The sequence below is a fragment of the Triplophysa rosa genome, unplaced genomic scaffold (genome assembly GCF_024868665.1).
Source record: "Triplophysa rosa unplaced genomic scaffold, Trosa_1v2 scaffold239_ERROPOS184751, whole genome shotgun sequence".
Lineage (NCBI taxonomy): Eukaryota > Metazoa > Chordata > Actinopteri > Cypriniformes > Nemacheilidae > Triplophysa > Triplophysa rosa.
Window position 1 is genome coordinate 32,851 of NW_026634254.1, and position 25,470 is coordinate 58,320.

Genomic DNA, 25,470 nt, shown 5'->3' on the forward strand with positions numbered 1-25,470 from the left:
TCCTTACCTTGTTTGTCATCTGTGAGTTTGGTGTCCTGCCTTATTTTCCACTCCGTGTTTTTTAAGTCGTTGTGTCGAGTTTATTTTGTTAGTCTTTTGCCCCCTCGTGGGAAGTGTTTTGTTTTGTATTCCTCCTTTTTTGTGCCTTAGTTCATAGTTCGTGTTTTGTTATAGTTTTTCCCCATCGTGGGTGTTTTTTGTTTGTTTAATAAATCCTTGTTAACCCCTTCACCACCGCCTGCCTGCTATTGGGTTCTTTCACGCCAGCCGTGACAGAATACACGAGCCATCTACGAACCCAGCAGGTATGGACAGTTCCCTGCGAGCCCGCCAGACCCGGTTATTGTTCGGGCTTCGCAAGGGGGATCGGGGGGTACGGAAGTTTGCCCGTACCTTCCTGGATGAGGCGGCAGAGACGGGGTTCGGTGAGAAGGATCTTACTGTAATTTTTAACAGCTGTCTCACCGAACCCCTCAAGCCCAGCGAGATGAAGATGCTGAGTCCTCTGTACTTTGGTGACATGCTCAGGTACGTGGTCAACCGGGACGAACCATGGCCCACTACGCCATCCTGGGTATCCTCTCCGCTGGCTACTGTCCCGGAAGACCTCGTCCTGGCCACCGTGACCTTGGGGGACTCAGCTCCTCCATCCTCAAGCTCTGTCGTTCCGCCCACCTCCAGCTCCGCCGATCCATCTCCACCGTCCACGACCCTCCGTGGCAAGCGAGGAAGGAGGGCGTCCGGGGAAGTGTCTACAGACTCCTCCGGTGCGGAGCTAGCCACGCCCTCCACTGCTGCCTCGCAGCCGACCACAGGCCCTGCAGTTCGGTTGAAGAAGAGGCAGCAGAGGGGGGCGCGGACTCCAACCCAGCCAGTGCAGCCGGCGTCCAGTCCGGTGCAGCCGGCGTCCAGTCTTGTGTCCAGTTCGGCGATCCAGTTCGGCGATCCAGTTCGGCGATCCAGCCGGCATCAAGCCCTGTCCGGCCGGCCTTCCAGCCGGCGTCAAGCCCTGTCCGGCCGGCCTTCCAGCCGGCGTCAAGCCCTGTCCGGCCGGCCTTCCAGCCGGCGTCAAGCCCTGTCCGGCCGGCCTTCCAGCCGGCGTCAAGCCCTGTCCGGCCGGCCTTCCAGCCGGTCCACCCATCCGGCAGCCAAAGCTGACGTCCCTGGGAAACTCCCAGGCCAAAGACTGTCCCCCAGACTCCGCGCCCTCGGAGCGCACCGGATTGGGACTTCTCCCACCCCCATGACTGCCCCTCTATGGCCCTTGTTGGCCCCACCCCCCCTCCCATGTTTGTTATTTTTGGATGGCCCACCTAGTCTGTGTTGTTAATTGTCTTGCTGCCCTTGACTTTGTTTTCGTTTTGTCTCGTCCGTCTACCCCTTGGTGAGCACCTGGAGGTGCTCATTAAAGGGGGGGCTTCTGTCATGGCTCTGCTTCATTTAGTCATGTTTTTCTTGGTCCTGTAGCAGAGTCATGACAAAGCCTTTGGTTATGTGTGGAGAGAAACATATAATTGTCCTTGACAATAATATATGTTCTCTCCAGTGTCTTGTTATTGACGCTCCTCTCGTTTCCTTGTTATCTTTCCCTGAGTGTTTGATTACCCACACCTGCCCCGTGTCGTTATCCCTCGTTTGTCTTTCCTTTAAATACCCTCTTGTTTCTTTGTCTTGTGCTCGTGTATTGCGTGTACTGTGTTTCTTGTACCGTGGTCGTGCTCTTGTCCGAGATCCTGTTCCTTGCCTTGTTTGTCATCTGTGAGTTTGGTGTCCTGCCTTATTTTCCCCTCCGTGTTTTTTAAGACGTTGTGTCGAGTTTATTTTGTTAGTCTTTTGCCCCCTCGTGGGAAGTGTTTTGTATTCCTCCTTTTTGTGCCTTAGTTCATAGTTCGTGTTTTGTTATAGTTTTTTGTTTGTTTAATAAATCCTTGTTAACCCCTTCACCACCGCCTGCCTGCTATTGGGTTCTTTCACGCCAGCCGTGACACATAGGGACCAAAACATTTATAACAACAACGATACTGGATATAAGTATGTTAAGACCTGATGCTGCAATGCACACAACGAAACAGCTTTTCAGGTAAAAGCCATTGTTGAATTGATTTGCCTTTTTTAAATTTGCTAACCTGTTGTATTCCAAAAACATAACAACCAACTTAACCCAATTACATTAAGATTCCACAAAAGTACAGAGCACTGCGAATTGAGAGACAAGTTATGTAGGAATTCTCTTCTCTCCATTTGATGATTTTAATATATTATGCCTATGAAAAGGTTAAAAATGTCAAACATTTATTTCATTGTACATAATTATTTCTTTGGTATTTTACTGCTTTTGTTCATTGCGTGTTTGTACAGTTCTTTGTAAATTGTTTCTGACCTAAAAAAAATTACATTAAAATACAGATAAACAACAAATGAGTAGCCATAACCATAGACATATATATATATATATATATATATATATATATATAACTAGACGCTTTGCTCCGCTGCTGCGATACGTCAATGGCGCCGTCATATTGGTGAGGGCAACAGTGCACTAAAAGCCCACTGAACCCAATGGTAGAGCTACACTTTTTCGGCATTAAAAGCACAATCACGCTTACATTTCTTAACATATTTCAATGGTTTACGCTATACGTATAGAATACAACTTTACCATGTCTCTAGTTGCTTCTGGTGTCTTGATTATAGCTACTTTAAAGGGTTCAGGGCCGGCGGGTAACGACTGAGGTGCCCAGCACCTTATCCCTACTTGCTCCCCGGGCGCTGCAGTGATAGCTGCCCACTGCTCCGGGTGTACGTGTGTTCACCACTTGCTGTGCGTGTGTTCACTACTTGCAGAGGTCACATTTCGGGTATGGGTCACCATATCTGACTAACAGGTCACTTTCACTTCACTTCATTGTATATATGAAATAGCAGTATATAGTCATATAGTAAAGACGAATTGTTTTGATTTTTCCCATGATTTTAAAGTGAATGAGCTGTGTTCTGATCATGTGCATTTAATCTACCCACAATTATTAAGCGTAAACGATTGCTTGACAAGCCTGAGTTTTAACAGTTCCGCATGATAATAAATACATTTTCAAGTCTAACCATCTTTAACTGGAGCCCAAACATTTCTGTACTTCACGTAAATAGAAAAATATTGAAATTAGTTGAGAAATGAAAACGATGTTGTGTTTTTATCCAGATAACTGCAGCTCCACCATTCACTTGTATGTCTTCGTAGTCGGCTTTTTCCCTCACAAATATGGCGGCGGCGATCCAGCGGACAATGCGTCGTCAAGTTATATCAGGCTTGTTCGACTTGATGCAGCACCGCAAGATCGGACAGGCGGATGACATCGAAGTACCGCGAGAGCCATTCGAAAAACCATAAAATAGGCTTGTTTGAGATGCACCTTGCCTCGCCTGAAAAGAAGACGATAGTAGGCGGCTGCAGGAAGGGGAGGAGTGAAAACAGCGCAGGCAAGACAGAAGGCTTGTTCGACTTGATGCGGCGCCGCAAGATCCGAGAGGCGGATGACATCAAAGTACCGCGAGAGCTATTCGAAAAACTATAAAAAGTTTGGTTTCGAATCGATCTCGCGGTACTGTGATGTCATCCGCCTGTCGGATCTTGCGGCGCCGCATCAAGTCGAACAAGCCTATTGTCCAGTCGACTGGAAACGTCAGCAATGGAATAGATCGCGTTCACGTTTTTTATTGCATTTTTCTTGGGCCAACTGAGTTTAAAAGTGAGAAATGTTCTAAATCGTATATTAGACAAACTCTCAACCATGTCAACGCTGTACGAAAGAATTTAGATATGTTCTTTGACAAACGAATGCTTAAACTTAGAACCGCCTATTTCAAGTTTCCAGTTTAACCACCCCCAAAAAATACATTTCAAAATTGTATGTGATATTTATCCTTTTGGGGAGTTCCTATATTGTGTAAATTCTGTAACTCATTTCCAGAAAACACAGACCCTATTTTTTCAGAGCATATTTTTCTTTGACCAGTACAGACAGTATGATCTTCAGACCTTTGTGATGATACATTTCATGATCCTGACTTTTAGTTGAGGGGCCTGTGCGTGGCGGCCTGAACAAGTTTGATGTTTCGCCATGAAACAGGAAGCTATAGTAACTCAGGCACACAATGTCCGACCAGACTCACACTTCATATGTTTGATAATAGTCCTGGCCTGAACACATATCCATGTCATTGTTCACTTATAGCAATAGCGCCACCAGCTGGCAAAAGGGAATGTGACACATTTAAATAAATAACAAATCCTGCATTTCCAGAAAACACAGACCCTATTTTTCCAGAGCATATTTTTCTTTAATTCCTAGACAAAGTGCAATAATTGTGGTTAAATGAGTAAAATGTTCTGAATTTAACATGTCGTTTATAAAAAATGTAACACGGAAACTGGAAAAAAATATTAATAACTTACTTTTGTTAGCTAAAAATGTAATTCCCAAATGTATTTTTTATATTTAAGAATTATTTGGGACAATATTTAAAAATGCTGTCAAAAGCAAATAATAAAAAGCTGGAGTTTTGTTAGACTTATTCGATAATATAAATTATATTTCTTGTTTTGAATTTATTAATATGGATGGATTGAACATTTTGTTTTTTTTCTTTCTTTTTTGTCTTTGTTGTTTTGTATGTATTATCTTTTATTATTTTTTCTCGTCTGTTTTTGAATGTAAACTGTATAACATCTTGTTTTGTAATGTTTTTGGAATACTGTAATAAAAAGCGCTTTTTATCGCAGATGAAATCTATGCAATTGAATTGCCACTGCTTTTACATCAAGGTGGTTATGAGGACTATATATTTCACATAGGTGTGTTTTTTCCACATGTAGATCTCAAAACCTAGGCTACTTCAGTTAATGGACTTATTAATGGAACACTTAAGAAAAAAGATATCAGCTGACATTCTCGCCCAATGAGCATTTAAGCTGTGTCGTCAGCAAGTTGTTTCCCATCATGCTTTTCATCAGCGCAGTCGGCGAAGAGCAAGTGTGCCCGACTGAAGAATCCGATGCAGCCGCCTGGCAGTCGCGAGAGTTTTTTGACATACGTCAGCATGACATCAGAGCAAGGCGGACGTAACTCGGACACATTTATTACCGGCATGCATCTCGCGCTGATCACCGGTGATCGGTTCTGCGCAGAATTTGGCCATCTCAAACGAGCCTAGTGTTTGGTTTCGAATCGCTCTCGCGGTACTTTGATGTCATCCGCCTGTCGGATCTTGCGGCGCCGCATCAAGCGAACAAGCCTCTTATGTCTATGGCCATAACTGCCTGACGCGGTGTCAATCAAAACTCCTCCCACGCGTTTATCCAATCAGAACAGCGCTTGTCCTTGCGCGTGGTGACGTTACATCGCTCTTCCTGTTTGCAACTCAGAGCAATGGCGGCGGCTGCACGGCTCTTCTGGAGAAGTTCAGGCGTTAAGTCTTCATTCAGCGGTTTACCTGGCGCCGTACAAAGCAGTTTGAGGATAACTCTTCTGAAACTGTCCCCTGACTGCACGACCAAGCCGAAAACACAGAGAAGACATGCAACGCACTTCACTTATCACCCTGACCCTGTCCCAACTCAGTATGGTAAATGCCCTTGTTTATATTTTACACTGCATATCTTTAACACAAGAAACACCGACTTATTATTAACATATAATAACATTCATATCTGTTTTAGCCACTTCAATTTATGATTCATAAGTCATGGTATTGGACATATGGGCATTAATGTGGCAAACCAAAGTGAATATTTACATACGTACATAGGCTCAGGGGCGGACTGACCAGTAGGACATTCTGTCAAAGTCTACAACGGCCGTCCCACCTATGTCCTACGGCCGCGACCAGGGGCGGATCGGCCCGGCCATCTGGTGGATCGGAACTTTTCCCGGTCGGCCGCTAATGTAGTGTGCCGTCTAGGACGCTCGGCTTGAGCGAGACGGACACGTCTACATCTAACGCAATGACACATGAAACCCCCCCATTGACAAAAATGGTGGAGGGCTGATGCAATCAGACTCTGTCAACACAAAACAAAGATGAAGGGCCGATGTAGGTAAAAAAAACTACAGGGCTGGTTTTGCTTCCCAGTACGCCCCTGCATAGGCACACACATAGCATATATACATATGTAATACATATAAAGAGCAGTAAACAACATTTGACCATCTTGAAGATAAAAGATAAGCATTAGAGATAAAAATCAAGTGTGTGAGTAATGATGTTTATAGATGTTTTAGAGACTACATAAGGCCTGTAAAAGCTTCAAACTATCTCACCATGTCGCAATGAATTATTGATTTGCAGGGCCCACACAGAAGATGAATTTTTTCCAGGCTATAACCAGTGCCCTGGACAATACTCTTGCAAGTGATCCCACCGCAGGTATTTCTGGATGTTTCTTTTTTGGGAACTTGTTTTAATTATTAGGTTCGGATAACTACATTGCCACCTTTTGTGCAGCAAGCTTGTATTAGAACGCGCGCTTGCTGTAGAATATTTTTAATGTGCATGGCAGATTTATACTACATAATTAAAACATCTTTGTCTGGGTGAAGAGGGCACTAAAGTGTGCAATACACTACCAAAACATTATGAAGGTTGATCGCCTCAAATATGAAAATTCTGTTATTTATGCTACCTCATGTTGTTTCTAACTTGACTTCTAAGCATGATTTTTTTTTGGTCATTGAAATGGCTTTCAATTAGAAGTTTTGTTTTGCTTTTTTATATGTGAAAGTGAATGGTGACCAGGTGCTGTCAAGTTATCAAAAGCACACATCCCATTTGCTCTATCCCACATCTTCTGAGGTCATTGAGTAGCTTTGTGTGAAAAACTGACTGGCATCTTTGTTGTAGTTCTCTGATCATCCCCATTGCAAAATAATTTCTAAAAACTAATATGCATTTTTTTCATTTAATATTAAATGATAACTGGTAATGTTTAGCAACATTGACATTAAACCTGATGTGAAACCCTTTTCCCACTGCATACACATTATAATTTGGTGTTCCCTATCGAGAGCGGTCTCTCGACATTGCGGAAGCTTCCGCATATGGGAACTCCTCCCTTCTCACCGCTCCTGAAGTCTTATTGGATAACGCCAGTGAAACTGGCCAATTGTCGCGCTCGCAACCGAATGTAATTACTGGCAACCAGACAGTATAAATACAGTGCACAGCGACAATACCTCAGAATCTTCTCTTTCACGCTGCCATCGTTGATATCGTCAGAAGCTTCTTCATCCGATGGCCGCCTTCTGTTGTCTTTGCGCGGATCCCATGGACCCGCAGGATACGCACGAGCATTGCATTGCCTGCCTGGGCCTAGCCCATGCTGAGGCGGCGTTCGGAGAGTCTGATTGCACGCACTGTGCTGACCTGCCGGCACGTGTCTTGAGGACTCGCAGGAACGTTGCGCGAGGATTATTCGGGTCGAGGCCCACTGCCGCCAAAGGGCCACTGGTGGGCCCACTCATGCCACGTGGTGGCGGCGACGACCTGGCTCAGGGTCGCCGTCCTCTGCCGTCGCCTCGTTCCCCTGTCATTTTCACTGAGGAGAGCCTTCGTCCCCCTCCCGCCGTTGCGGATGCCATTTCCTTCGGCCTCGACGAGGAAGACGACGACTCTATGTCCATCTCGGCCTCGGTGAAGGACTGGGCGAAGTCGGAGCGGGACCGCACCGACTCGGAGAGCACCCCAGACCTCCAGGAGGAGTTCGTGAGGGTGCTGGAAAAGGCCGTTAAGGAGCTTGACCTTAGCTGGAGCGCCCCGGAGGAGCCAGCTAAAAGTAAGCTCGATTCCTGGTACTTTCAAGCGGGCCGCCGCCAGGCTGCACCGAAGAGGAGTACTCCTTTTTTCCCTGATGTGCACGAGCACGTGGTTAAGTCATGGACGGCCCCTCAATCGGCACGAGTCCACGCTGCCACACAGGCTATGTTCGCCCACGTGGACGGGGCGGAGGCCCACGGTTATACCCACATTCCGCCCGTGGAGGAGACCCTCGCTGTACATCTGTGCCCCTCCTCCTCTTCGCTGAGCGCGGGACAAGGTCTGCCGTCGAAGCTGTGCAGGTTTACCGCCCACTTCGCCGACAAGGCGTACACCTCTGCCGGGGAGGCAGCCTCCGCGCTGCACTCGATGGCGGTTCTACAGGTCTTTCAGGCGAAGATTCTGGAGGCGCTGGATGGGGGCGCCTTGGATGCGGATGCTGTGAAGGACCTGAGGGCGGCGACGGACTTCGTGCTGATGGCGACGAAGCGCACCACACAGGCTATCGGCAGGTCGATGGACTTCATGGTCGTCCTTCACCGCCATTTGTGGCTGACGCTGGCGGACCTCAAGGACGCTGACCGGAAGTCGCTGCTCAACGCTCCCATTACTCCCTCTGGTCTCTTCGGGGATGTTGTGGAGTCGGTGTCGGAACGCTTCGCGGAGGCGCAGTAGCGCGCAAAAGCCATGAGCCACGTGCTTCCTCGCCATTCGTTTCAGCCGGCGCCAAGAGTGAGATCCTCGTCTGCTTCGCGCTCTTCCCACAGGCCTGCTAAGCAGCCCGCTGCCGCGGCTTCGGCTCCCCGAGACCCTGGGCCGGACGTCCGGCCTAAGCAGTGGTCTGCCCCAGCTAGGAAGAAGTACGGGCAGAAGAGAGGTCATCGAGGCGATAGCGGATCGTCTTCGGCTGCCAAGCCGCCTTCCTGATGGGTCTGCAGAGAGGAGGGGAGAGTTCGTGAGCGGACCGGTGCTCAAGCGGCGCCGTTTGCATCTTGTTTCCCCCGCTGTTGCGGGCGATTGTTGCAATGCTCAAAATGTTGTGTGTCTACATGTATTAAAAGCACTTACCTCCTCACAAAAGGAGCTCTCTCCCCTTCACTCACACCACACTGTGTCCCCTGCCCTGCCACGGTGCAGCGCGAAGCCACAGTTAGAATATGTTATAACCGGCATCCCCTCGCCCACGGTAGCTCCCGTGGGCGAGCGGCAGCCGAAGCCTCACGCGCTTCACATTCCCCCACCAGTGCAATTAGCCTTGAGAGGGCAGAGCGCGTCTCCGGAATATCAGCAAGCTGTATCGCCCGAGGTAATTCGGCCGCTATGCATGGCGCGACTGGAGCATGTTCAGCCAGGGCGTTCCCCTGGGGCTTGTGACAATGCGCACGGTGGTAACGACGATGCGTCTTCCTCGGGCTGGGGTGCAGTGTGCGAAGGCAGGCCGGCGTCGGGTCTGTGGTTGCCGTCTCTGAGCAGTTGGCACATAAATCGGCTGGAGCTGATGGCAGTGTTCTTAGCTCTGCAGACTTTTCGGCCTCAGCTGATGCAGTGTCATGTATTGATTCGCACCGACAACACGTGCGTGGTTTCGTACATCAATCGCCAAGGGGGGTCCACTCCAGAGCCCTTTTCGAGCTGGCTGCGAGGCTGCTGCTGTGGGCAGACCAGCACCTGCTTTCCATAAGGGCAGCGCATATCCCCGGTCATTTGAACTGAGTAGCGGATATGCTCTCGAGGGAAGTTCTTTCACAAGGGGAATGGAGATTTCACCCCAACTCAGTACGGATGATCTGGGATCGCTTCGGGAAGGCGGAGGTGGATCTGTTCACGACGAGCGAGAACGTACACTGTCCGCTGTTCTTCTCGCTGCCGCGCTCCCCCAGGGAGACAGACGTCCTGACGACGTGCTGGCCGGACGCCTGGCTTTACGCTTTTCCTCCGGTGAAGATTCTGCCCCTTGTGCTGGGCAAGATCAGAGAGGAGAGAGCGTCGGTGATCCTCGTTGCTCCGTTTTGGCCGAATCAGCCATGGTTCCCGGACCTGAGAGAGTTACTGGTGTCCTCTCCGTGGCAGATTCCCCTCAGGGGCGACCTGTTATCTCAGGCGAACGGCTCGATTTGGTACCCCAACCCGGATTTGTGGAGCCTCCATGCCTGGCCGCTTCAGGGGTCTTAGAATCCCTCCCTCAGAGAGTGCTTGACACTATTGCGGAGTCTCGGGCGCCTTCCACTAGACGCTTATATGCTCTGAAATGGGATATATTTAAGAAGTGGTGTATTGAGTGCGGTATAGACCCGGTGTCATGTCCCGTGTCTGATGTGTTAAGCTTTCTACAATACTGGATGGATAATGGTGGCCTCCCGTCCACGCTGAAGGTTTATGTGGCAGCTATCGCCTCGTTTCGTTCCCCGGTTGACGGGCAATCGATCGGTAGGCATGCATTGGTGGTCAGATTTTTGAGAGGAGCTCGGAGGCTGTTTCCCTCGCGATCTCCTTCAGTACCTCCGTGGGATTTGTCTCTGGTGCTGAGGGCTCTCTCTCTGCCCCCGTTCGAGCCGTTGGAAGCTGTTTCTATAAGGGAGCTCTCTCTTAAAGGCGTTCTCCTTCTCGCTCTTGCTTTGGCAAAACGCATTGGGGATTTATGTGCGCTTTCTATCGGCGCGGATTTCATTCGTTTTGGGGCCGGCGACTGCAGCGTCACTCTACGGCTGAAGGCGGGTTGTGTGCCTAAGTTCCTGTCTACCCCGTTCAGAGAGCAGGTTATTTCGTTGCCCGCTTTGACTTCAGAGTCGTCTGCCTCGTGTGATGCTGATGCTCAGAGGGCTGTGTGTCCGGTTAGGGCTTTGAGGGCTTACATTGATCGTACGGCCGGGTTTCGGCTGTCTGATCAGCTCTTCGTGTGCTACGGCGGGGGGACTAAAGGTCGGGCTGTCTCTAAACAGAGGCTCTCTCACTGGGTGGTGGACGCTATCAACCTGGCGTATGAGAGTCAAGGGCAGGCCTGCCCTTTCGGCATCAGGGCTCACTCAACTAGGGCTGTTGCCTCTTCGTGGGCTTGGGCTAGAGGTGTTTTTATTAAGGACATCTGTTGTGCGGCTGGCTGGTCTTCACAGAACACCTTCGCCAGATTCTACAGACTGGATGTATCCTCATTAGCCTCGCATGTCCTCTCGGTGAGTACGGACAGCTCAGTGTTACCTAGTTGCTGATCTCCTATATTGTGCAGTTGTTACCGTGTTACTGTTAATTCTGTGCTTGATGTTACTGGACTTGCATTATATCTGCCCGGATTTACGCGCTGATTTTTACTATTGTGGTGTCTGCCCTGTCTCAGTGCAGCCCGCTCATTTCTTTGGCTGAGATATGCAAATTTTGTAGAAGACCGTTCTTGCAGCTCATTGGTCTGTCTCAGCCAATCAGCTGCGGGCTCTTCAAGGCGACTTCGCGATTGGTTCATCTGTGTGCTTAACACTGGTGAGTGTATGCGGTCGGTTACGGCTGTTACTCTCACGGCGGGATTATATACAGTTGCCATATGCGGAAGCTTCCGCAATGTCGAGAGACCGCTCTCGATAGGAAACGTCTCCGGCTACTGCCGTAACCTCGGTTCCATGAGAAGCGGGAACGAGACATTGCGCTAGCCGCCGTGTTTGTCGCGTGTCAGCCTTGGAGGCGTTCTTTCGCAGATTCTGAGGTATTGTCGCTGTGCACTGTATTTATACTGTCTGGTCGCCAGTAATTACATTCGGTTGCGAGTGCGACAATTGGCCAGATTCACTGGCGTTATCCAATAAGACTTCAGGAGAGGTGAGAAGGGAGGAGTTCCCATATGCGGAAGCAATGTCTCATTCCCGCTTCTCAGGGAACCGAGGTTACGACAGTAACCGGAGACATTTTATTGACAAAAGTAGACCTCAATTTTTTTGAACATGATCAAGTATGATAAAACTCTAAATAATAAAAAAGCTTGCTTGCCTCCTTCCTTCCTTCCTTTCTTCCCTTCTTCCTTCCCTTCTTCCTTCCTTCCTTCTATCAGATTGGCTTGTGTTTAACTTTTAACATTTTACTTTGAGCATGTAACTGGCATAAATAACTGAAAACTGTTTCAGCTGGTGTAATATAAATATATCCTTCTCCTTTAGTCATTTTTGGTGAAGATGTCGCTTTTGGTGGGGTTTTCCGATGCACGGTTGGACTGAGAGATAAATATGGTGAGTATACCATCATCTGCTTATACAGTAGGTCACTTAAGGTGAAACATGAGGTAAAACTGGGCCCAGTTGCATAAATTTAGCCACAAAGTTCAGACAGCGTCTTAACTACTAGTCTCACTGACTAGCAATTAGTTAGGACTAATCAGTCTTACTTTTTGTATTTCAATTAGCCCAATCTACCTTTTTTTGTAACTGATTTAAAGAAGGTATACATTTTTTTTCTACTAGTCTAGATCTGTGTTTGACACTGGATGGCAGCACTATCACACATGTAATTCCTGACATTAGCCGTTTCTCAATATCTGTTCCTGTGTTCTTGTAAAAAGACATCCATCACTGCCCAAGTACTGTTACAATTCAGAGTTTACATCTAGCTAGAGCCATTGAGAGAGAGAGTCGCGACAACGGAAGTTAAAATTTTTCACGTGATTCACGGAGCCTTCAGATAGTTCCAGGAAGTCATATTTTTTCAAGTCATTTTCAAGTCAGATTCTTTTTTTATTATACCACGGGCTGTTGAATGCTTCAATCTGATTGGTTGACAAACGTTCTATGGGTATGCATTAACTTTCGGTAAATGCAAACCTATGAAGGTGTTCCAGGTCTGCTGACCGCATTACAGTTCCATATTACTTCGCCAAGTTTAAATAACAGAAAGGTTATAGTGTAGCCTACAGGCCATCACCTCACACAGCACCCTGCTCTTGATCTGATGTTTATAAAGTCAAACCTAACAGTTAACGAAAATGCACATGTGCACAGTTTCGTTTCAATAAACAAAGCATTTCAAAAATGATATAGAAATACATATACTGAAATCGAAAAAATTAAATAACTAAATAGAAAATCAAAATGAATTAATAAACACGGATGGCCTACTGGTTCGTTTTCCTCTTCATCCTGCTTATTACTGATAACAAATATATTTTGAAAGACCTACTCTTTCAAAAGTTTCCGTGTTTTTTTTTTTACTGCCGTGATTCAAACAATACGAATTAAATAATATTATTATCACTGGCTTTTCTGTCACATTGCTGCAAACACGCAGGTTTGCTCTCTCACTCACACACACACACACACCCACCACGTGGCTCAAGGTTCTGAGTCCATTAGCTCTAACGGCCGCTTGAAATGAGATGCGCAAGAAAGTAGTCCTACCATCAACAGCATTTAAAAAAGACGATAACATGACAAACATTGAAATTAAACATTTGAACAATGTCATGTGGTGTGGTAACCGTGGTATAAGCGGAATAATTGACTCTATTCAGTTCAATTATTCGAAAGTTAATTCACTCCGCTTCGCGTCTTGGCCGCATTATAACCTCGGGGTGTGCATTAAAGGCATGGTGGGTGATCCTGTCCAGATATTTTTTTGTCATGTTGGTTGGAAATCACTTTACATCCTGATAGCAATCAAGAAGTATAGTGGTCAAATAATATTTTTATAATTATACTGTATATCGTCTGTGAAAGGTGTAGGACCAAAAAAACGTTCGCCCAATCAAAACGTTCTGGCCGAAAGCTGTGACTGGTCATATGTACATTTTCAGCCAACGTATTTTGCATACCACTGCGCACCCTGTTCATACAGACATCATGCATCATCAGCGCGCTCACGTCTGTGTCAATGTAGGGAGAATGGTGGACAATCAGCAACAATCAAACTTTCCTGCGGAACCGATAACAAGGAAATGGACGTAGGGCTGGGCGATATATCGATTTTTAAGATATATCGATATATTTTTCAACGCGATGCGGGATTAGACGATATCGTTAATATCGATATGGGGTGTGTTCAACTTGAAGCGGCTCTGTGGTGTCTGACATGCGCAGTACCCATGCGCAGAGTGAGCAGAGCACTCTCGCTCTGCGCGCGAACTCGACGGCCCCCTCAATTTACATGTTTTAAACAAGTGGTGTGCAGCTGTATGCAGGGTTTTTCCTGCATAGAGAAATTGTCATGTCAAATGTCGTGCCACCTCAGGCTCTCGCCAAAATTATGTTGTGAGTCTTCACAAGAAATGCTGCGTGCATTTAACAGACTGTCATTTTTAACTGCAGTTGCGACATTACGCCACAGTGGAGGCGCTGTTTCGTTATCAGCACACTGAGGCGCTAAAAAGAGATGCAGAACAAGAGCCAGCCTGCGTTTCACGGCTGTTTGTTTTGCATCCAAGTACGTTTAATTTCTTGAAATTTATTAAATTAACATGACGTACATCATTGTAATGTCTTTAGCTGTGCAATTGGATCGTTGAATCAGCGTATACTGTACACAGCGAGTTCGCCAGTATGAACGCACATTGCGTTTAGAACGACTCACACATGAATGACTCATTTGAACCGATTCATTTAAACTATTGAACTTTTCAGTCACTAGCGAATATAAGAGATCATTGAATCATTTAAAGTGAACCACAGAGAATGCAAGATGTGAATGAGCTTTGATCATTTAGTAAGACTGGTTAATTCAGTTGGCTATTGTGGGCTGAAAAGTTAGTTGAAAATGATAAAAATGCGTTATTTGATAAAAAACATTTCTGTTTGGTTGAATAAAAGTAATGTTTTATATAACTTAATAATTGTAATTTTCATCTAATTCTATTAGAACTTTTAATAGGTCAAAGTCACTTTGGTTAAGCCACTTAAAGGTACGGTAGGCCTACGTGTGTGTGTGTACAAGATCAGGATGGCACCACCTCCGCCTCATTTTGAGCCAGGAAAAACCTTGTGTATGTTTTCAAATAGGGAAAAAACCCTGTCATTGAATTTCTTTTCACAAGCCATTTTAATACAGGTGATTGTGACATCTCACATGAGGCTTTGACTTGCTAGTAAACATTTATTCCATATCGGATATCAGATACATATCGGATATCGCTTTTCATCAAAAAAATACAGAGATATCAATTTTGGTCAATATCGCCCAGCCCTAAATGGACGTAAACGTCTGGATCATGAAAGAGGAAAAACTGGAATTAACATCGGTTCATCTTTTACACTATCGAGACTGCTCCGGCAGGCAAAGGGTCTAAAAGACGATACCATGGTTGCTCTCTTTCTTTTGGACAAGTATGTACATGCTTCGAGAAGAATTTAATGGATGTAGTTTGTAATTCGTTACGTGGGTTTACGAAATACATTCATGTGTTTGGAGGAGGCATGGCTTTGGATGGCGAATCGCATAGAGGGTGGGATTATAATTTCAGTGCTAGCAGGCTAAATTTAGCACCTTTCCAAATCAACCACTCCACCTTTAAGTTTCTAATAATTGAACGGCCCGTCGTCAATTATTCCCTACTTAAATGATAGGTTTTACGTCTTTAAATGTGTTAAAAGTTTACCTCAGTTGGTCTGTTTAGCTCGCAGCTCCATGCGTTACTAGTAACTTCTGGGAACTATTGAGAGGCTCCAAGAACCGCCTTTTCTGTGAATAACTGTTCCATTGGAGTCAACGGAGTTGATGCGACTCTCTCTCTCACTGGCTCTGCATTTTAGCTAAGTTCAGTTCAGATGTGTTATTGCTACACCCTTTTTATGTAGAATGCTTCTAGAGGTTAAAGGGATACCATGAATGAAAATTCTGTCATAATTTACTCGCCGTCAAGTTGTTCCAATCCTGTATAGATTTCTTGGTTCTGATGAACACAAAGAAATATATTTGGAAGAATTTTAGCAACTGACAATTCTGGGACATCATTGACTACCATAGTGGGAAAAAATATTGTATCATTTTTTGTTTTGTTCAACACAAAATGAGGTATTTTGAAGAGTTTAGGATAGCAAATAGGTCTATGGCACCTTTGACTACCATTTTATTTTTGCCTACTATGGTAGTCAATGATGTCCCAGAAATGCAAAGAAATTTATGCAGGTTTGAAAACTTTGGGTTTGGTTTTTGGGTGGAGTTCCCCCTTTGAGAGACCCAAGTATCAAAATTAACCTGACTACAAATATTAGTAGTCCAAAGACCACTTCTTAATATTTAAACACTGGTCTAGCTCATAAAGAATCCAGAATCCAGATAGTTATTAAATACTAAATGGAGAGCATGAATAGGTTGCATTTTACACCACAAATGGATTTGGCTAGTTATAAAAAAATAGACATGGGTTGTTTTCCTTTTTGCTGTCAAACTCGGCTCTTCTGTTCGTGCTAATATGATGCAATTTTGGGTATTCATCTTACCATTTTTATGTTTGATGTGTATAAATTGCTTTGTCTTAACCTATTATGCTATGAGACCATATCCATATTAGGGGTGTAACGATACACTACTTTGCCGATTCAATACTATCCCGATACTTGTGTGCCGATTCAATATATATTGCGATTATTGAGTATTGCGATTATATAACTATTGCGAGTCGATATTACAATTTATTGTGATTTTTGTTTGCTTATTAAAATATTGGAAAATACTTGATCATACCATTGAAGAGACTGTATATCCGGGCTATTCAATTGGCCGCGGGCCGAACCAGCCCTCGTTGTAATTTGTTCTGGCCCTTCAAGTAGCATAGTGTGAAAAAGAATCTCTAGAATAAGTTTAGTTCAGTCGGGAATGGACCCTACAGTACTGAAGCATGAGCTGCAGCAAGACCAAGCAGGAGTCAAGTGACGTTAGGCGAGTAGCGCGACTCGCAAGCCTTCTCTCCTGTGGGACGCGGTGAACAGGACGATGGACGGATGATAACTTTTATTAGTTTCATTTCTGACATTTTGCTAGCATGAATAGGACCACCATTTCAAAAGTACAGAGGCAAGGGCGGAAAACAGCGCCTGTGTAGGTTAATGTTGTTTCACTAACTGAAGTTACCTTTTTTGTTATGCAGTTTCAAAATACAACAAATGAACATGTTTGAATGTAGAAAAGCCTGCTTGGGCATCTTACAATGCACCGATGTTGTTGTTGTGCAGTTTAACATACAACATCAGCATGTTTAAATGTAGGGAAACACTTTGTGTGTCTTATGGGGCAAAAATGTAAAAATACAACATACACAGCACTAAGATTGAATCACGGATTTCAGGCATTAAACAGATTTAGCTGTATAACGCGGAATGGCACAGAATCTTTCAAATGTATTATGTAAGATTCTATTATTTCTATTTTTATTTTCCCCTGTATGGTTCAACGTACTGTATCTACTGCAGGCTTTTAATATACAGTAGTTTATAAGTGAATACTGTAGTATACTGAAGTATTTTTTTCATGTGGGCAGATATATTACTATTGTATAGTGAAGGACGGAAAATGCAGAAAAATTAAAACAGAAAAAACGGAATTTGGGAAAAAATCAAACGGATTTCTTATTGTTGTTGTGTCATCCCTCATATTGCAAGCAATATCTCTCCGGCCCCTCATTTGGGATGCTTTTCATGAACTGCCCCTCATGACAAACTAATTGAATAGCCCTGCTGTATATTATGAGTCATATTAACAAAAACAATGCATCACATCTTTCTGAACTTTTATTTCAGGAGCATACACATACACAGTGTATATTTTAAAGTACCTTGAACCATGAAACTCAGTGTATGGCAGAGTTTGCATACCGATTTAGTCATGTTTAGCGCTGCTTTTCCCGGTAAAGTGTAAAATCCAAAGTGTTTCCACACTTGAGATTTGAAACGTGAAGTTGCCGAAATAATTTCCGAGCTTTGATCCGCTGACTCGACCATGATTTTTGCGTCCTCGCGCCATCTTAAAACTGATACAGCGTTGTCTAATACAGATACAAACATATGCTTTACACCCTCTGTTGGAATAAAAGTGGTAACTCCACCACCGCTTACAAGTAAAATAAAAAAATAAATCAATTCTGAGATAAACCAATCGATTTTTAAATCGTTTTAAAAAGAATTGCGATAGTTAGGTGAATCGATTTTTCTCAACACCCCTAATCCATGTAAATACAACATTATGGTGTCATATATTCCAGGAAACCTGGTCCACAGAGTTTAAGAGGCTAAGCTGGGTTGAACCAAATTTAAAATGCACAGTCTATAAAGAAAATCTTAATGGGAATTTTATTTCAGCATTTAATGTCTTCATTATTTCAAAGCGCTTAATTAGTTATACAAAAATAAACAAAAAACATTCAGTAATGTTGTGGCAGAGGGAAATATACTGGTAAAAATCAGGAAAACAGGCATTATTATAATGATTAAAAAACCATCTGCTGTTTTGCTCGCAGAAATGCTATACGTATATAGAGCCACTCTGTGATGTTTTGAAATAAACACATTTAAGACTCCAATATGCCTCCTGCTGTGTTTGTGCCTCTTGTTTAGCATTGTCGTCACAGGTTTTGACCTTTTGAGGGGGTGTATTATTTTCCATTAGACAGGAACAGGCTTTTTCATGCCACTCTAATTTGAAAGAGTTTCGGACCTCTATCCTTGGGAGTGTTGATATGGTGCGCAGGGGTTGACATGTAGAAGCAGCATGCGAATGGCTGTCTGGATAAGTGACGCACACGCAGGCATAACGTAATGCTGCTGCTCTCCACCTGATTGCGTCCACGCTGTGTCTGCTGTATGCAATCTGCTTTCTGTGAAATGGATTGCAGACAGTGCCCAGTAAACACTGTATTATTTTTGCAATGCCCATCATCAGACTTTTAAAGTGCACATCACTACGCCTTTTTAATCACCTTATTTAACAGAGAAATTTTGATGTCATAGATAAAAAATGTGTTCCCTTTCTGTCGGTCTCTCGACGTTGTGTCGAACCGACAGAATGGGGTTTGTCTTGAGAACCTATCATCTTCTGAGTATTTAGAAAAGGCCAATGAAAATTGGCGAATGAAATTTGCATGCCGGGCTCCTCCCCGGATGTCCGGGTATAAGAGGGAAGCATGCTCATTCATTCACCTTTTGTTCTTCAGAGCCTAAGCATCTGATGAGCGTCTCCAGATCTTTGCTGATCCTATCCTGCTGGAAATCTACGACGTGGTGCAGCGGACGGTCCCTTCCTGCAGCGACTTTCCCCTGGGCGTCTCGGCAGTTCCGGAAGTGTCTGAGCAATTCTTTTTTTCTAAAAGAGCAAATTTCTCCAGCGTGGCATGTCCCGCTGTTCTCTTGGGTGCGACGCGCTCATTGAGGAAGGGGATGGACACGATGTCTGTCTCAGGTGTTTGGGTCTCCGGCACGCTGAGGCAGCCTTCGTGGATACATCCTGCCTGCACTGCGGGCGGATGCCTATCCAGACGTTGCGGTCACGGGTGGCGGTATTCTTCATGGATAAAGCCACCACCTCGTCTGTTACCCGATCCGTGACGGCAGTGACTACGGCCCTGCCGCCCGCTTCGGTTAACACCGGGGGTGATATGGGGATCACTGTGAATGTTAACCCGCCAGCCGCAGGCTCACGGACCGTTCACACCCCGTCTCGCTCGTCTGACCATCCCTTAAAAGACGGTCCTACCCCGTCTTGTTCCTCCGCCACGTACTCGGAAGTGCGTGACGAAGATGAGATGTCGATCACAGTATCAGAGGGCGATCTTTTGGCATCCGACCCCGACGATTCCTCGGAGCTCCCTCCCCCGGGGGGTCGAGCCCAGGAAGAAGAGGACGTTGAGATGTCAACCATGCTTTTCCGGGCCGCCGCGAGCATTGGGCTGCAGTGCACAGCACCGCCTTTACCCCAGCGCTTGCGGTTGGATACGTGGTACCTGGGGTCTGAGCGCGGCTCCAAGCCGCGCCCAGCTCCGGTCCCGTTCTTCCCGGGGTGCATGAGGAGCTGAGTAAGACTTGGAACGCGCCCCTCACAGCCCGTTCCAATCAGAAAGGCTCAGTCGCCCTTACTTCCCTCGATGGTGGGGCGGCCAGGGGCTATGTCGAGATCCCCCAGATGGAGCGTGCTGTCGCGGTGCACCTGTGCCCGCAGACAGCGGCCACCTGGAGGGCTCGGCCTAGACTCCCATCCAAGGCGTGTAAGTTTTCGGCATCTTTGGTGTCGAAGGCTTACACGGCTGCGGGTCAGGCCGCCTCCTCCCTCCACGCCATGGCCATCCTGCAGGTCCATCAGGCCAAGGCGTTGAAGGAGCTCCACGAGGGCAAGACCGACCCAACGGTAATGCAGGAACTCCGTACCGCCACCGATCTCGCTCTACGGGCGACTAAGGTGACGGCACGGGCCTTGGGTCGGGCGATGTCCACCATGGTGGTCCAAGAGAGGCACCTCTGGCTCAACCTTGCGCAGATGCGGGATGCTGAGAAAGTTCGCTTTCTCGACGCCCCCATCTCGCAGGGAGGGCTGTTTGGTGACACCGTTGAGGATTTCTCTCAGCAGTTCTCGACGGTGAAGAAGCAGACGGAGGCAATCAGACACATCCTGCCCCGCCGTGACTCGGTCGCCGTCAGGCCTTCGAGATCCCGAGCGGCGTCTGCTTCCCAGCAGCCTCGGCCCTCTTCGACTCCGGTTCCGGCTCCAGTGCCCCCTTCTCAGGCTGCCTCCTGGAAAAGGACGTCAAAGAGGAAACCGCCTCCCCATCAGCAGCCGTCACGGAAGCAGAAGCGGCCCTGACGGAGAGACCCCAGGGAGATTGAGACTACCACCGGGCCCGATCCCAGCCACTCCATCGCTGGGTCGGATAGGGACGGTTCCTGCCCCGTCCTACCATCAGCTGGTCCCCCCTGGGGGGCCAGCGCCCACTTCCTCACAAAAGCTCAGCTTCCCAATCTGTCAGGCTGGCTGAGGAAGACGATCTGTCTCGGCTACGCGATTCAGTTCGCTACACGTCCGCCCAAGTCCCGGGGTGTCCTTTTTACCTCAGTCAGAGGCAGGGATGCCCCCGTACTGTGGGCGGAGGTCGCCTCCCTTCTGGTGAAGGGAGTGATCGAGCCCGTCCCACCGGCCGAGATGTTCAGCGGGTTCTACAGCCCGTACTTCATTGTCCCCAAGAAAGGCGGAGGGTTGCGCCGTATCTTGGATCTGCGTGTTCTGAACAGACACCTACACAAGCTGCCTTTCAGGATGGTCACGCAGAAGCGCATCCTGACGTCCGTCAGGCGTCAGGACTGGTTCATGGCAATCGACCTGAAGGACGCGTACTTTCATGTCTCGATCCTCCCTCGACACCGGCCGTTCCTGTGGTTCGCGTTCGAGGGACGGGCATATCAGTACAGGGTCCTCCCCTTCGGTCTGTCCCTGTCTCCACGAGTCTTTACGAAGGTCGTGGAAGCCGCCCTCCTTCCCCTCAGGGAAGAAGGTGTGCGGGTACTCAACTATCTCGACGACTGGCTCATCTTGGCTCACTTGCAAGATCTGTTGTGTACACACAGGGACCTGGTGCTCCGGCACCTAGATCGGTTGGGACTACAGGTCAACTGGGAAAAGAGCAAGCTCTCCCCTGCGCAGAGCATCTCCTTTCTCGGTATGGAACTCGACTCCATCTCCATGACAGCGTGCCTGGTCAGTGTTACACTGCCTGAAGCATTTCAGGCAGCCAGCGGTCTCCCTGAAACAATTTCAGAGGCTCCTGGGGCACATGGCATCCTCGGCGGGGGTGGTCCCCCTCGGGTCGATGTACATGTGACCGCTCCAACACTGGCTACAGAGTCGAGTTCCTTGGAGAGCGTGGCACACCAGCAGCAGGCGTATGGTCATCACGCCTTTCTGCCGGCGCACCCTGACCCCTTGGTCGTCTATAGCCTTCCTACGGGAGGGGGTCCCCCTAGGGCAGGTATCAAGACACGTCGTGGTAATGACGGATGCCTCCCTTCAGGGCTGGGGTGCTGTGTGCAACGGGCACGCAGTGTCGGGGCAGTGGAAGGGCCCCCGCCTGCGTTGGCATATCAACTGCCTAGAGTTGTGGGCTGTGCTACTTGCACTGAAGAGGTTCCAACCCTTCGTACAGGGCAGGCACGTGCTGGTCCGGTCGGACAGCACAGCTGCCGTGGCGTATATCAACCACCAGGGTGGTGTTCGTTCACGGCAGCTAACACGACTCGCCCGACGCCTCCTCCTGTGGAGTCAGCAGGTGATCAGCTCCCTGCGAGCCATACACATCCCGGGTGACCTGAACCAGACAGCACACCGGCTCTCTCGTCAGTGGTCACCTCGCGGAGAGTGGCGACTCTACCCTCACGCGGTTCAGCTCATATGGGAGCAGTTCGGCCAGGCGCAGGTGGACCTGTTTGCCTCCCCGGACACCACCCATTGTCCGCTTTGGTACTCCCTATCCAACGGTCCCCTCGGTACGGATGCCCTTGCGCACAGCTGGCCGTGGGACAAGAGGAAGTACGCCTTCCCCCCAGTGAGCCTCATTGCACAGACCCTGTGCAAGGTCAGGGAAGAGGAGCATCAAGTGCTACTAGTTGCGCCCTATTGGCCCAACAGGACTTGGTTGTCAGAGCTGGTGCCCCTGACAACAACCCCCCCTGGCCGATTCCCCTGAGGAAGGACCTCCTTTCTCAGGGGAAGGGCACGTTTTGGCATCCCAGGCCAGACCTCTGGAACCTCCATGTCTGGCCCCTGGACGGGACGAGGAGATCCTGAGCGACCTACTCCCGGCGGTGGTAGAGACCCTCACACAGGCTAGGGTCCTGGCCACTAGGAGATTGTATGCCTTCAAGTGGCGCATCTTCTCGTCCTGGTACTCTTCTCACTGAGAAGACCCACAGAGATGCTCGATCAGGTACGTACTGTCCTTTCTCCAGGAGAGACTTGAGAAGAACCCCTTCCACACTGAAGGTGTATGTTGCCACTATAGCCGCACATCACGATCCAGTTGCTGGTAAGTCTCTAGGATAGCACGACCTGGTCACCAGGTTCCTGAGGGGCGCGAGACGGTTGAATCCGCCTAGCCCGCGCCCCGTACCCTCTTGGGACCTCAAAGTGGTCCTGGAGGGCCTCCAGAGGCCCCCCTTCGAGCCCCTAGGAGAGGCCGATCTTTCTCGCCTGTTGATAAAGACGGCCCTCCTGGTAGCGCTCGCCTCCTTCAAGAGGGTAGGGGACCTACAAGCATTCTCTGTGACCTCGGGTTGCCTAGAATTCGGGCCTGGAGACTCTCACGTTATCCTAAGACCACGGCCCGGCTACGTGCCCAAAGTTCCCACCACTACCTTCCGGGACCAGGTGGTGAACTTGCAGGCGCTCCCCACCGGGGAGGAAGACCCAACCCCTTCCGTGTTGTGTCTAGTACGCGCACTGCGCCTCTACTTGGACCGCACGCAGAGCTTCAGAAGCTCTGAGCAGCTCTTTGTCTGTTTTGGAGGTCAGCAGAAGGGGAGAGCTGTCTCCAAACAGAGACTGGCGCACTGGATCATGGATGCCATATCCTTGGCATACCGGTCGCAAGATCGCCCCTGCCCCTTAGGAGTTAAGGCGCATTCCACTCGGGGTGTCGCCTCCTCGTGGGCACTGGCTCAGGGCGCCTCTCTGTTCTAGGTTCTACAACCTCCGCGTTGAACCGGTGTCAGCCCGCGTCCTGCAGGGCAACAGGTAGGACCGGCAGCCGTTGGGCGTACGCCTGCGTAAGCCCTTCCCCCTCCGGGGGGAGCAGTGGAGATCCCTCCTCACTTCTTTCCCCTCGGGTAAAGAATAGGCATTACATCCATCTCTAAGCACCCTTCCAGGGGACAGGCCGGGGAACAGTTGAGTTATCTCCCAGATAGCTCTAACCGGACCTAGTGCTCCAGACGTGGTAACCCCCCCCTCCGTGGGCTGTTCCGTCTGATGTATCCTCATGAATGGTTCCCACCTTGGCAACCCATTACCTCCCCAGGTGGACTCCCACCTTGCGGTTAACTCCTGCAGTCCGCACATTCTTCCCATGAGTTCTCCCTGATGGTGAGACCATGTGGTGTCTCCACTAATTCCTCCCTACGGTAGGTAGTGGCCTCTGCAGCGTTTTTCCCCCAGGGGGAATAATGCTTACCCAGTGGCCCGTACGGTGCCTGGCGGATTCTCGCCATTTAGAGAATTAGGCCTCCGCCCGTGACGGCCGGTGTTAGGGGCTTCCCAACTTTTGTATAAAGCTCTGGGTCCCCCTTCCTCTCCACTGGAAGGTCATAATTTTGCGTAGTGTGTTCGTCTGACTCGCCCAGGCCAGTCAACGTCGCTCCGCAGAGATTATGACGCGGCTCAGTGCTGTGGTGTTTTCCATAGGAACCCCATTCTGTCGGTTCGACACAACGTCGAGAGACCGACAGAAAGGGAACGTCTTGGTTATGGATGTAACCTCGGTTCCCTGATGGAGGGAACGAGACGTTGTGTCCCTCATGCCACAACACTGGCCGGCCGCCCCCCCCAGCGGGTCGGGGAGGATGCTTTAGGCTCCTCAGACCAAAGGTGAATGAATGAGCACGCCGGCTTCCCTCTTATACCCGGACATCCGGGGAGGAGCCCGGCATGCAAATTTCATTCGCCAATTTTCATTGGCCTTTTCTAAATACTCAGAAGATGATAGGTTCTCAAGACAAACCCCATTCTGTCGGTTCGACACAACGTCTCGTTCCCTCCATCAGGGAACCGAGGTTACATCCGTAACCAAGACGTTTTTATAGTCATCCAAAGTTTTTGGACTTCAGGTATATTTTCAACCTATTTTTTATAAAAAAGGTTCAGTACAAGCTGATGTCTATTGTCAATGCCGGCAAGTAGAGCAGAGCAGAACAGAACAGAATAGAACAGAAAAGCTGGCAATGCTAAAATGCCTTCACTAATGGGTCAGTAAAGTTACGGTAGAGCACGCCTTACGAAAAGAATGTTATAGGGCTGGACGATTTGGCCTGAAATTATTTACTGAACATTTTGAACAATACATATCTTTGTGTTATTTTTTAGAAACATTTCCTTTGCAACTGAAGACACAAGAACAAACGTAACACAAATCAGCAAATAATCTGTCTGCATGTGTCGTGAGAAATCGGTTGTACTTTAGAACCCTGCCTAGAGAAACCTGTCCTGCAGTCATAAGAGCTGTCGCCTGAAAGAAAACGATATGCTGCATCCCAATTCTTGTACTATCCATCCTAAATAGTATTTGAAAATAGAATTAGTATGTCCCAAACCGTAGTATGTTGAAAAGAGTATTCCCAAGATTCCTGGATGGTCTACTACTTCCGGTAGAAATTCGAAGTGCAGAATGATGCACACTCTAACAGCTAATACCCACAACAGTTAAATAACTGATGCGTCATTATATTAATAAATATAACTATAGAGTTAACATTACATATGAAGCAATGAGTGAATAAATACTTAAATGGAAAGAAGAGCTGTATTTTGATGTGAGTGACAGTTAATGGCCACAATGTTGTCTAGGCAACAACGGCCACTTCCGTTTCCTGCCAGTATGTCCCAGTGCAAGACAGAGACGGCTGATAACGCACCTTGTTTATTTTCTTTATTTTACAAAATAACAACGCTTTTGTTAACAATGCCAAAACAATGTGACACGTAAAAAAAAGCTACATGGCTACAGAAAGCACT

General features: G+C 47.8%; 1 protein-coding gene across 2 annotated transcripts in view; it reads left to right on the plus strand.

Annotated features, from left to right (window-relative positions):
• Positions 1 to 5,023: 5,023 nt before the first annotated feature.
• Positions 5,024 to 25,470, plus strand: part of LOC130550118 (2-oxoisovalerate dehydrogenase subunit beta, mitochondrial-like) — a 50,629-nt gene continuing 30,182 nt past the window's right edge. Inside the window, exons 1-3 of one of the 2 annotated variants that reach the window (XM_057327498.1) lie at positions 5,024 to 5,625; positions 6,349 to 6,426; positions 11,952 to 12,020. In XM_057327498.1, coding sequence (XP_057183481.1) covers positions 5,430 to 5,625; positions 6,349 to 6,426; positions 11,952 to 12,020 — 343 coding nt within the window. In that variant the 5' untranslated portion in view covers positions 5,024 to 5,429. Of the gene's footprint in view, positions 5,626 to 6,348; positions 6,427 to 11,951; positions 12,021 to 18,919; positions 24,277 to 25,470 lie in introns of those variants that run through there. The other variant, XM_057327496.1, reaches the window with a different exon arrangement.